The sequence below is a fragment of the Ictalurus furcatus genome, chromosome 29 (genome assembly GCF_023375685.1).
Source record: "Ictalurus furcatus strain D&B chromosome 29, Billie_1.0, whole genome shotgun sequence".
Lineage (NCBI taxonomy): Eukaryota > Metazoa > Chordata > Actinopteri > Siluriformes > Ictaluridae > Ictalurus > Ictalurus furcatus.
In genome coordinates this window covers 9,494,631-9,507,331 of record NC_071283.1, presented here as the reverse complement: position 1 = coordinate 9,507,331, position 12,701 = coordinate 9,494,631, and the positions used below count along the sequence as shown (strand labels likewise).

The following is a 12,701-nucleotide window of genomic DNA, read 5'->3' as shown; positions in this document are numbered from 1 at the left end:
CTAACTGGGATTTCTAAATGATCCGTAGTGCGTGAATGTGTGTGATTGCGCCCTACGATGGGTCGGTATCCCGTCCAGGGTGTCCTCCACCTTGTGCCCCCGAGTTCCCGGGATAGATCCCATGCTCCCTCACGACCCTGTATACGATAAGTGGTATGGAAAATGGATGGACGGACTAAAGATATTAAAACCACCCAAATTTTTTCATTAAAACAAACAAACAGACTTTAAAACAGTTTTGCGTGATTTTGGAGTGTCCGTTGTGTGCTTGTAAGTGGAAGTGAGATGCCAAACTTTCAAACTGTTGTTGTTTTTGTTTGTTTGTTTGTTTTCGTCTCCTTAAAGAAGGACACAAGAACAAGTTGTGAAGACGGGAAGGAAGAAAGTAGAGGAGCCGGTTGAGATAATGTGGGTTGGATTACAAACCTAAGTGTGAAAACTGAAGAGTAAAGACTAATGGTGGTGAAGAAACTTCCTGGTTGAAAAACAAAAACGAGATGTGTTGTGAAACTGCTGCTAATCAAATGCGCCATTCCGGTCTGTGTTACTCATAGGAACGAGTTTGACTAGAAGAGATGCGATGTGAAGTGATCGTGTTAATTATTAGTGAACACAGTGGGGGTGGCTTCAGGTAACACGGCGGGCTTTAAAAACCCTTTTCTTCCTTCATATCACATCACTTCTCTTCTTCAACCATGTGGATGGAGTAGGAGGAGAAACACTGCTTCTGAAGCCCCCAGAACATCCCGAAAACAACTGCTTTCGGTTTACGTATCGAGGCTTTTATTATTATTATTAAATTCAGGGGCACTTTGGAGGTTTGAGTCAAAACAACACTGGAGAATTCCTGCAGGAGGAGACTACACTGAAACAGACCGGAGTGACTTGTTCTGCTGAAATAGAAAGACTTTAAATAGCTTGAAATAAATAGCTTGTCCTGAGAGTTCCTTCAGCCGGATTGACTGAGTGGCCATGGAGAGATGTGGAGGAGCTTCAGCGACTTACATTCACACTCACCCGTTCGTCCACGAGGTCAAACTGACCACGGCTCAAACGATTCGGGTATGATATATCGTTGAGTTTGTGCCTCTTTTTTTTTTTAATGAAATAGTGCGATTAAAAAGTTTGCATATACATTGACGGAGCCTTTAAAACCGTCGGTGTGATGTATGGGTGTGTGTTGTGTTTTTCTTTCTTTCTTCCAATTAGAGGTCAGCTCGCGCGTGTTCATTGCTTCATTCGAGTTTGTGCGCCAGTACTGCGCTGGATTTGCGCAGGTTCTTCAAGTGCGATGTGTTTTTTTTTGGGGGGGGCGGTTAAGCGTGTAATAGCACTAATATATATTTTACTAACAAGTATTCTTTCAGGACAGCGATGATGAAACGTTTTCGATGGAAAAGGCTCGTGTAGGAGTGGTGTAGAAACGCGTATACGGGACGCGTTGAAGTCGCAGAAAGTATGCGTTTGATTAACGCATAGCTCGGGGGGGCAACTTGTGTAAACGTGCAGAAGTCTCGGTGCTACATAGGAAACCGCTCGTTAACGTCACGAACAGTATGTCAAAACGTATTAAAATATATGGTAATTAAAACGTGTATTATATATTTAAATTTCTATATGGCGTCGTTTAGTTTTAATCAACACCGTAGGACGCAGTTTGGAATGCAAAGTAAATGCTATGCGAGATTTAAATAATTATGGCTGTGTCCCAAACAACACGTCGTCTTTAAAGAGTTCGTTAGAACGTTACACCCTGATAAACACTGTCTGTGTGCAGTTCAGCCAAGTTGAGCTTTCTAAGCATGACCTCCGTATGCAAATAAGCTGATTTTATTTTCCCAACCACATTGCATATAAAATGCAAACATTCATGTCTACAGTATAAAGGACCATTCTGTGTTTTAAAAAAAAAAAAAAAGTAAATAAAATTTCTCCTTCATGGCTGTAGTGTCGAATAAACTATACTGTGTCCAAGCATCTGCACAACCTGGCCGTCCCAAAATCATGAAATCCTTGCTGTGTGTAAATCTGCAAAGAATACCATGTATTCGTGTGTAACTCATCCTTTCTCTTCACAGAATGTCATACTGGGCTGTGTGTTCTTCCCCGTTCGCATCACTCTTGCCATCCTCTCCTTCCTGCTTATGTGGGCTGTCGCTCGGCTCCGACTAGCTGGTCTGTCGCAGGAGGAGAGGGCAAAACCGGTCCAAGGCTGGAGACGTTGGTTTTTTCATCCAATCATGTGCTTCTTGAGTCGATCCGTGTTCTTCTCCATGGGTTTCCTCTGGATAAAGGTCAAAGGTCGGCAGGCTACACAGAAAGAGGCACCGGTGTTGGCTGTGGCACCCCACAGTGGCTTTCTGGACATGCTGGTACTCAGCCTAGTTGGACTGCCTACAGTGGTGTCGCGCTCGGAGAATTCCAACCTTCCAGTTATCGGAGGTGAGACATGCATCAAACATTTGGGGAGAGTTTAGATGATGATGGGATGGAGACACATGTTTCTTCTTCCTTTCTCTCGCAGCACTTTTGGAGTTTAATCAGTCTGTGTTGGTTAGCCGGAAAGATCCTGAGTCGAGGAGGAAGTGCGTGTCTCAAATCAAAGAAAGACTCACTTCCAACGGCTACTGGCCTCAGGTATGATGTGAGGTCAAAGGTCATTTGAGAGCCCTTGACTGCAGCAGGCACTCTAGAATGACACGCCGAGCAGCGTCACAGTTAAGAGCAAGTGCGTGAATGTGACCACCTGTTCACACACTACCTCTCTGTGTTTCTCCAGATGCTAATGTTCCCTGAGGGAACCACCACAAATGGTCGCGTCCTCATCAAATTTAAGCCAGGTAAGTGGCGATGATAAAATAACGTGAGGAAATATGAATGGGGGGAAAGTGATATTCAGCATAACTGCAACACTGGATTCTTACTTGATTCCTGCTCTGTCTCAGGTGCTTTCTTGGCAGGTGTTCCAGTTCAGCCAGTGTTGCTTCACTATCCTAATAAAATAGTAAGTGAGAAACATGACACGACTACAACACGGTATATTTAATTAGGCAGTTGAATGCCGGACATCTTTTCATGCTGATAGCCAAGCTGGAGACACACTGACCTAAAAGACCATGTAGAAACATGACGTCTGCTGACAGTAGTGGTCAGTTATGCTGAAAAGCATGATTTTGAAATTTGAGCCTATTCAGAAGTGTAACCCGAGGTTGTGTAACTTGTTAAAGGGTGAAAGTTGCAAAAATAAAGTGATGCAAAATGGATTTAGTAAAAATGCATGGTGTAGTGACACGTGAGTCATGAAGTTTTTACCACATGCAGGCCAGTAAAAAAAAAAAGTTTTTTTTTTTTTTTTTTATATAAAAGATTTCATGCAAAGCTAGTATTGACACGCAATGTGCACTTCTTAAAGATAAATATATAGAGTAATATTCTTTATAAAGGTGAGAAGAAAATGATAATTTGGGTAAGATTCTCTTTTTAACTATCTGATAAAAAACTACATTTTATCAACAATGTGGGGGGATTAATAATTAGGTAACACGAATATACACACATCAATAAGCAAGGGATAAAGAACAAATACTTGCCAAAATGATATAAAACTGCACAAGATAAAATACTTAATTACAAAATTAACCAGCTGAGCCTTTTTTTTAAGGACTTTTTCTTTTTTTCTTTTTTTTAATTCATTGGCATTAAAATTTACATGTTTAGTATACTGTTAACATTTACTTTATTTATCATTTTAGTTTACCAAAACTAGCCCCCCCCCCCCCCCCCCCACCAAAACGAACACAAAAAAAAACATTTGTCTGTTCAATTTAGTTTAATTTCTAAATTGTCTCTTTTGCAGGACACTGTGCGTTGGACTTGGAAAGGAGTATCATGGTAAGAAACTTTTAAAATAAATAAATAAAAATGAAACCCCGCAAACAAGCATGTTTATTAGTCCGCATCACCCGTCTTCGTGACAGTAGGGACCGATATCCACTGCAAACTCCTGATAATGATGTTTAATGATGTGGAATGTCTGCAGAAGTTGGTGCCTGTTTTAACTTTCACTGTTGTAGCAGCTAGACTCGAGTTTTCTCTCACCAGTCTCGTTCTTTTTCTTGAAGTTAATAAGACAACCAAAAAACCTGCTTGTCTTGTTGCCAAGAAACCAGAAAGCGCAAAGTCCTCTGTTCTGAAGACTGTCCCATGTCAGAACGCTTTACTTTGTGCCTTTATTGGTACAAAACCCTAATACTGGAGATTCCTTCCAAATATACTAAATATTCATCCCCTCATAGGAAACATGTATGTAATGTGTTCACTGTACAAGTCCCATTTATTTATTTACTTATTTATTGCTACAGAAACTATGGCGAGTGTGTTTAATATAAACCTGTCCAGAGCTGCTGTTGTACAAAACAACTTCCCAGTAATCAAGATGTGAGAATTCAACAGTGCTATGGAATAAATCATAATGGTTATAATAAATTGTTGTTGTATCGCATAACCTGACTGTTTACATGATTCTGAAAGTATGTTGACATTCAAGGTGTACTTCTTTTTGTTGCAGGCTCGATTGCCTCTGGTACACTGCGGCTCAGTTCTACACCAACGTTACAGTAGAGGTACTGTATGGGCTTCTGTGACTGCTATCTCTCTCTAAATAAATCAGTCTCCCTATAACTTTCATCTCAACTCAACCAAGGGCAATAAACTCTGGCGTTAAATGTTTTTCTTTCGCCATAGTTCCTGCCTGTCTACACACCCTCCCAGGAGGAAAGGGAGAACCCAGAATTATTTGCAGATAATGTTCAGAAACTCATGGCCAAGTGAGTCATATTTTGAGATGCTGGTTAAATTTGCCGTTTTTTAAATAGTATATGGACTTTCTGATGTGCAACATCAGTTGCCTGAAGATTTTTATATTATGCCTATGTGTGTGTTTCAGAGTCCTGGGAGTTCCGGCTACAGACTATGTGATGGAGGGGCTTTTTCCTGTTACGAAGTTGGGCGGCCTATCTCTTCCTCTCGAGTCTCCTTCCAGGGAAACTCTGAAAATACTCAAATGTCAAGGGTAAGCTGTGTGGCTTTTTTTTTTTTTTTTTTTGAACACCTGTATACCTCTTCATTCATGAAGTTGCAATGCAATATAAATCATGCAATCTGCAACTCAAGAGCTGTAATTAATGTTCATATCAAACATCAGAATGGGGAACATTTTGATCTCTGAGATTCATGGTTGTTTGTACCAGATGGGCTGGTTTGAGTATTTCAGATTCTGCTGGGATTTCCCAATGCATTTGGGTTTGAGATGAAAAGATGAATATGAGAAGATTTTTTGGAATTTCAGCTTTTATTTCCTAGTATTTACAGTACTCTCACAAAAGTGAGTACACCCCTCCCATTTTTGTAAATATTTGATGATATCTTTTCATGTGACAACACTGAAGAAATGACACTTTGCTACAATGTAAAAGTAGTGAGTGTACAGCTTGTAACAGTGTAAATTTGCTGTCCCCTCAAAATAACTCCACACACAGCCATTAATGTCTAAACCGCTGGCAACAAAAGTGAGTACACCCCTAAGTGAAAATGTCCAAATTGGGCCCAATTAGCCATTTTCCCATCCCGGTGTCATGTGACTTGTTAGTGTTACAAGGTCTCAGGCTTGAATGGGAAGCAGGTGTTAAATTTGTAGGTGAGCAAAAATATTGGAACATGGGGCTGACTCGTGTTTTTTGTTACCCAGGTGTGTCCTGTTAGATTTATTATTTAAGCAGTAATTAGCTGTGAACATCTACTTTTGGTTTTAGCCTTCAGTTTCACCTGTGAACACTGAATTTGTTGTTTAAAAAAGGATACGCCAACATGAAGATCAGAGAGCTGTCTATGGGAGAAAAGCAAGCTATTTTGAAGCTGAGAAAAGTGGGGAAATCATTGCACAAACTTTGGGTATAGCCAATACAACAATTTGGAATATCCTGAAAAAGAAACCACTGGTGTACTGAGCAACAGACACCGAATGGGTCAATCAAGGAACATAGCTGATGACCGAAACATTGTGAGAGCTGTGAAGGAAAAACCCAACAAATACCACATCAGGTTCCATGTCTGTTAGCCAAGAAAAGGAATTTGAAGCTACAGTGGGCACAGACTCACCGAAACTGAATAGTTGAAGAATGGAAAAAAGACCAGGCAACATTTTTACAGTCTTCAGCTGTGCAGTTCCCAGAGCCTGTACCACTGTAGCCTCAGACTCTCAGATCTGTTCTTGGCTGACAGGAGTGGAACCTGCCACTAACTAAATGGTGGGTTTTTTTGTTTTGTTTTTGTTTGTTTTTTTACATCACTGTTTGTCTGTGAAAATCCCAGGAGATCTGCAGATTTTGAAATACTCAAACCAGCTTGTCTGGCAGCAACTACCATGCCAAATCACTGAGAATATTTTCCCCCATTCTGATGTTTTGATGTGAACATTTAACTAAAGCTCTTGACTTGTATCAGCATGACTTTAGGTTTGACTGTTTGAACGATTGTATAAATGAGGTGTACATGTGTTCCTATTAAAGTAGCCAGTGAGTGTATGTGTGTTAGTAGTGGACAGTATAGCTGAAATTGTATACAGTATTAAAATTGCCTATATTTTTATTAAAATGCAATCTTAAAATTAATACCTAAAGATTCTTTCAACTTGAATGTAAATCCAAGTTAATGGAGTGTTTTACAAAAATGCAGTAGCATACATCAGTTGGTAGAGCGGGTTGTCCACTAATCGTAGGGTTGGCAGTTCGATTCCCGGCACACGTGACTCCACATTTTTTTTTAATATTTATTTATTTTTATACTATTTTCACAGTTTCTGTGCACCTTTTTATAATTTTGCTCAGCCACTGGTTGCCAAATTTCAACAAGTCTCATTCAAACCAGTATGTGACCTGTGAAAGTTGCATGTATATAAGACTCTTGCATTTTTTTCCCCCTAACACTGTCATCCATTTACTTTGATTATCTCTCTAGTGTAAGTAATGCTCAAGTGGAGACTGTGATCAACACAATGATTGACAGCTGTCACTCAGGGCAGGTCATGGTCACCGTTGATCGCTTGATTTCCTTGTTGGGACTCTCGGACAGACAGACAGCAGCACAAATCTGTTCCTTCTACTCCAAGGTAGTGTGGCACTGCACATATGCAAACATCAGCTACACAACGTGTGTGTGAATATAAATGGTATTTTGTATACAATTGCACTAAAAATGTTGTTTGATTTAGAGTGACACATTGGATCTGAGGCTGCTGTGTTTGAGCTTGTGTAGGGCTGCAGGACTCAGGACACCAGAGTCTCTCCTTCACACTGCGTTCCCGGTGAGTTTGTGGTGTATGGGTTTTAAATACATGTTCAAGAGCTGTAGTGGATCCTTTTGTATTGGTGACAAAAGAGCCTGAGGCTGCCATGCTGGTACATGTATACCTTTCAGTTTGAACATGGATAATCCCAGATAATAATACCTTCAGAAATCACAACACAACTATCGCTTAGTTATTGACTTGACCACACAACAAATCTAACTTTAGCTTACCTGAATGACCCCAGTGTGGATAATTGTCTATTGCATAACTTCTCAGTTGGTTGAATTGTTTACATGTTATCAAGAGTCTAATTTTACTTTCATTGCATCTGTATATACAGTCCCCTCTGAAAGTATTGGAACGGCAATGCCTATAACTTTTGTTTTGCTATACACTGAAGACATTCGGGTTTGAGAAGAAAAGATGAATGAGATGACTGAGCAGAATTTTAGCTTCCATTTCCTGATCTTTACGTCTACCGTAGTTGTGTTAAACAGCTTGGAACATGCCACCTTTGGTGGCAGATCGCCCAATTGTTACAGTAGGCAAGCAAATGCATAGGAACAGATCAAATTAAAGTACACTTAATATTTGGTTGCATATCCCTTGTGATGCTTTTCCATGCTTGTACTGCAGCTTCTTTCGATTATCATTTTGTTTTTGGCGTTTTTCCCCTTCACCTCCTCTTCAGGAGGTGAAATGCATGCTCAATTGGCTCAATTGGCTGATTGACTTGGCCAGTCTAAAATCACGTTTTTTTTCCCCCTGATGAAGTCCTTTTGTTGTGTTCTGCTTTTTTTTTTTTCTTCTTTTTTTTTTCCTTTGGATCAATGTTTTTGCTCCATGATTAAGTTCCTCCCAATTAAATTGAATGCGTTTCTCTATAAATTGGCAGACAAGATGTTTCTGTAGACTTCTGAATTCATTCTGCTGTGACCATCATGTGTTGCATAATCAATAAAGATTAGTGAGCCTGTTCCAGAAGCAGCCATGGAAGCCCAAGCCATGACACTACCTCCACCATGCTAGATCGCTGAGCTTGTATGTTTTTGATTATGAGCAGATCCTTTCTTTCTCCAAACTTTGGTTGTTCCATCACTTTGATGGAGCTTAATCTTGGTTCTCAGTACGCAAGTGTCTTTTAGTGGAATTGAAATGGATATGGATTTTCTTCTTTTTGACTGTTCAAAGTAATCATTCTGCGATTCTTTTAACTTTACGTGTCATTTTGTTTTACATGTATCTCAGATATTTTTGGTCTGTAATTTTCAGAACTATATATAGTAGAAAAATGTCTCCATCTGATCCCATGCTAGCACACATCTAAGTGACTGATTGATTCTAACTTAAGTTACCTAGCTGAACGAAATGCGTATTGCTTGTCTCCACACTTAGGGGTGGACTTGGCACTAGACAAAGGTAGGCAACTGCCTTGTGCCCCCAGAAGCCAAGGGCCCCCTAAAAATGCAAATTTTATATATATTTGTAACTATTGCTAAATAACGTATGCTGAAAATTTAAATATCAATGTTAAAACACTGAAATGAGAATCTAACAGTTGATAATTCTCTACCAGCATCTTACTTGTACTAGTATACCCACCTCCTACTTTCTTTCAGTTAAATCCTCATGTGACCTGAAATCTGTGCCTTGAGTATACGGGGGGAAAAAAAGAATATGCATATGAAACTCTAGTGTGTGTCTGTGTGCTTTTCTGCAGCTGTACAACAGTAATGGTGATGGCTTGCTAAGTGCAGAGGACCTCTCCGGCCTGATGGCAGCGTTGGTGGGATTCCCTCAACACAACATTGCAGAGATGTACTCGGAGTTGACCAACAGAGGACAACCAACTGAGGGTTGGTACAAGAAACGTGACCACTTCATCAAACATACAGTAGAGTAGTTTAAACAAAGTACTTTAATCATTCAAAATATTTCAACCTTTTAAATATTTCATGTTTGACTGCAATATGTAAGGAATAAAACATGACCAGCCGTGGTGTTGTGGGAAAATAACGAACGATGGCGCGGTGTGATGCGACCTGACTTGAAACGGAGTAACTGTTACCACCCTGAAGTTGATTCTTTTCTTACAACAGCATCTCCTGAAGTTGTTTATATACTACTGCAATTTGTCAATGATTACAATCTGTGATTCTAATCCATGAGTCATGTTAGTTCCCTGTGTTTTAGCAGCTGTAAACTTTTTTCAGGCTCCAAATGAGATCAGAAAACCTTTAATAGCCAGTATAATACATACAGGAATTTGATTTGGTCACAAGAACATTAATGAGAGCTTCCAGCGAGCAGCCATGCACTCAACAACAGCAACATTCAACAATAAAGAACAACAAAAGTACTAAACATTAAATAAGAATAGAAACGGGCACAGCAAAAATGGTAACCGTAATGGCAGCGTCAGTGACTACACTGCAGTCGACTTTTTAAATGGATTGGAATTTGCAGTAGTGAATTGAGATGCATGTCTAATTGTAATTAAGGGTGCATGCTACTGTGGAGCAAGCCAGTAGGTGTATGTAAAATGCTGTGTATGAGCTCAATAGGTCAGTAATTGAATGGGTCATGGAAAGAAGCTCTGTTGGTGGCGTGATGTGCAGGTGGCAATTGCTTTTTACACTTGTGAGCTGGTAGAAGGGCAAAAAGGTGGCTGCTGGGATGTGTATTGTCTACAAAGATCTTCTAGTCTCTCTGCTTAGTTCTGGAGGAATACAGGCTCTTGATGCAGAGAAGCTTGTGACCGATGATCCTCTCAGCAGAGCGAATGACCCGTTGTAGTCGGGTTGGAATTGAAAAGGGCAGAGGCAGATGGGGAACTAGATTGAGCTGGAAGTGGTGAGGATGCTCTCTATGGTGGCTGAGTAGAAATTGACCAGTATTGACTTAACCTGTTGAACCTCCTAAGGTGTCTCAGAAAGAACAGCCTTTGAGTGGCTTTCCTGATTCCTGATAGTATCATGAATGTTTTGTCCCATTTCAGGGTGTTGGTGAAGGTGGTTCCCGGTAACATAACTGACTCAGCTGACTCGGGGGGGGGGGGAGGGTTGGGGTTTTGTGTTTTTTTTTTTTTTTTTTTGTTTTTTTTTTTGTTTTGTTTTTTTTTTTACCTCTTTTAATTAACTTATTTTTTCAAATGTAAATCCACAAGCATCTCCACTGTCAACATGTTTAGCTGTTCGTTGTTCTGTTCGCCATGAGACAAGATTTGCTGCCTCTCTCCTGTACATAGACTCCTCAATGTTTGATGTGAGACCCATCATGGTTGTGGCGTCTGAACTTTAAAAGCTTGATGTATGGGTTGTTGGATGAGCAGTCATTTGTGTAAAGTGAAAACAGTTGTGAAGAAAGAACACAACCTTGAGGTACACCTGTGCTGATGGTTAGAGAGGTTAGCAAGTAATGACCTAGGAAATCACTTCTCCCCTGACAAGTGCTCAGATGGATGTGAAGTTGTAAGAGCTTGTGGTGGTTCATTTCAGGAATGATGTGTTTGTGTCAGAATGCTGTACGGTATAATGATTGGCCTATAGGCAAACTGTAACTAATTAACTTTAAGTTAATTAGTCAAAAAAAAAAAAAAAAGTGCAGTGTGTTCTAAAGAAAACATCCTTGTGGTGGAAGAGGACTGTTACAAAGCACTGAAACTGGAGACTCCTTCCATAAATGTTAAATGAAAAACTCCTAACAATTAATTATGCATTTTCTTTAAATGTTTTTTTTTGTTTGTTTGTTCTAACCAGTTTATTATTTTTTGATGTGGCATGTCTTCCATATCCTGTGAATGAGCTGTTGTATAGAAGTTATAACGTATTCAAAGTAGTTTTTATTAATATAAACTGCTGATTTGAATGGCATCAGATTTGAGAATTCAGCAGCACTGTGGAATAATGTCTAATAATCAGTGACTTCTTATTTTCCCTCTCACTTAGGTGCATTGTATGACTTGCTAACGACTCACCCAATATATGAGAAGCTCTTCAAAGAATACTTCAAGCATGAAGAACTAAGACTCGTGGCGGACAGAAATCACAACGGCGTTCCGAATGGAAAGACCAGTCGCAATAACGGCATTCATAACCGAAATGGACTGAACAAAAAGTGTGACTGAAGAATTCGTTTGAATTGTATGCTGTATTTTATTAGGAGAACCAGGATAATTATGAACGTACATGCTATCCACATAGCAATGGATTTTAACAAAGACTGTATGTTTTTGTATGGACTTGCAAAGGATGAGAGGAGATTGTGTGTGCGTTTTAGTATACATTCACTGTTTACAGGTCTGTGTGATGGACGCTTTGTGGTATTTATTTATTTTATTTTTTTGTATTATTTCTTTTATTTTTTGCATTCACTGTAACCCAAAGTCATTAGCACACCATTAAATGCTACTATAGAATCACTATACAATCAAGAACCTTAGTGCCTTGGTACTATTACTGTTTGTTTTTTTGTTTTGTTTTTTAATGTTTGCTGAAGGATTTGGTTTTGTATGTCTGTGTGTCTTTTTATATCTCTACTTGTGAGCCTATGGAGCCTTCCTATAAATAATATTGTCAAGCCATTTTACATTTTAATATATTATGGTTGTAAATAAAACGGTTCATAATATTGTCATCTTGTCCTATCTCATCACTTCACCTTTCTTTTAGTTTCTTCTTCTTTGACCGACGTTTGTTTGGGTTGAGTTGGTTTCTCCTTTCCCTCTTGACCTTCTCTTTTTCCTCCTTTTTCTTCTTTTCGTCACAGGTGAGGCTGGAGGTTTAATTCATGTCCGTCTTTGCACTTCATGTTTGTTGGTCTCTTTTGGCCTCTGTAGAAACAGTGGCTTGGGTTTATAACTGCATACACTCATACTGGTCATGACCAGTTTTTCCTGATGCTATTTACATTGTTTTACTTTTTCAGTCTTTTTTTTTTTTTTTTTTTTTTTTTGTGCTGCTGCTCACATTCTTGTCACCACTTGCCCTTTTTATTTTTGGCTTCTTTATTTTTCTCTTATTGCTTCTTGTTCTTGATTCTTGTCTAGTTTGAGGAGTGACCAGAACAAATAACTTGTCATGTTTGTTGTGAGCTCTTCGGTCTCTCTGCTTATTCTTGGTCTCCCTCTGCCCATGGGCTTGGCATATGAAGCTGTCTTCAGTTTCTTTTGTCACCTTTTTCCTCTGCTTTTCCATATGCTCCTGTTCTGAACTCATTTTCTTTCTTCTAGTTATAGTACCTGTGGTCATCTCTTGATCTCTAGCCTTTACCTCTGTAGTCATTGCCACAGTGTGACTTGTGCGCCTACATCTTTTGCCATCTTTGCTCCTTTCTTCTTTTGTCACTTTCTCTGTCA

General features: G+C 39.5%; 1 protein-coding gene across 1 annotated transcript; it reads left to right on the top strand.

Moving 5' to 3' along the window:
• Nucleotides 1-301: 301 nt before the first annotated feature.
• lpcat4 (lysophosphatidylcholine acyltransferase 4) lies at nucleotides 302-11,978 on the top strand. The gene is made up of 13 exons (XM_053619433.1): nucleotides 302-1,062; nucleotides 2,079-2,442; nucleotides 2,525-2,637; nucleotides 2,780-2,840; nucleotides 2,946-3,004; nucleotides 3,857-3,891; nucleotides 4,568-4,622; nucleotides 4,744-4,826; nucleotides 4,946-5,071; nucleotides 7,015-7,165; nucleotides 7,268-7,360; nucleotides 9,066-9,201; nucleotides 11,293-11,978. Exons 1-13 carry the CDS (start codon nucleotides 973-975, stop codon nucleotides 11,469-11,471), a joined length of 1,545 nt encoding a protein of 514 aa, XP_053475408.1. The 5' UTR covers nucleotides 302-972; the 3' UTR covers nucleotides 11,472-11,978.
• Nucleotides 11,979-12,701: the final 723 nt, after the last annotated feature.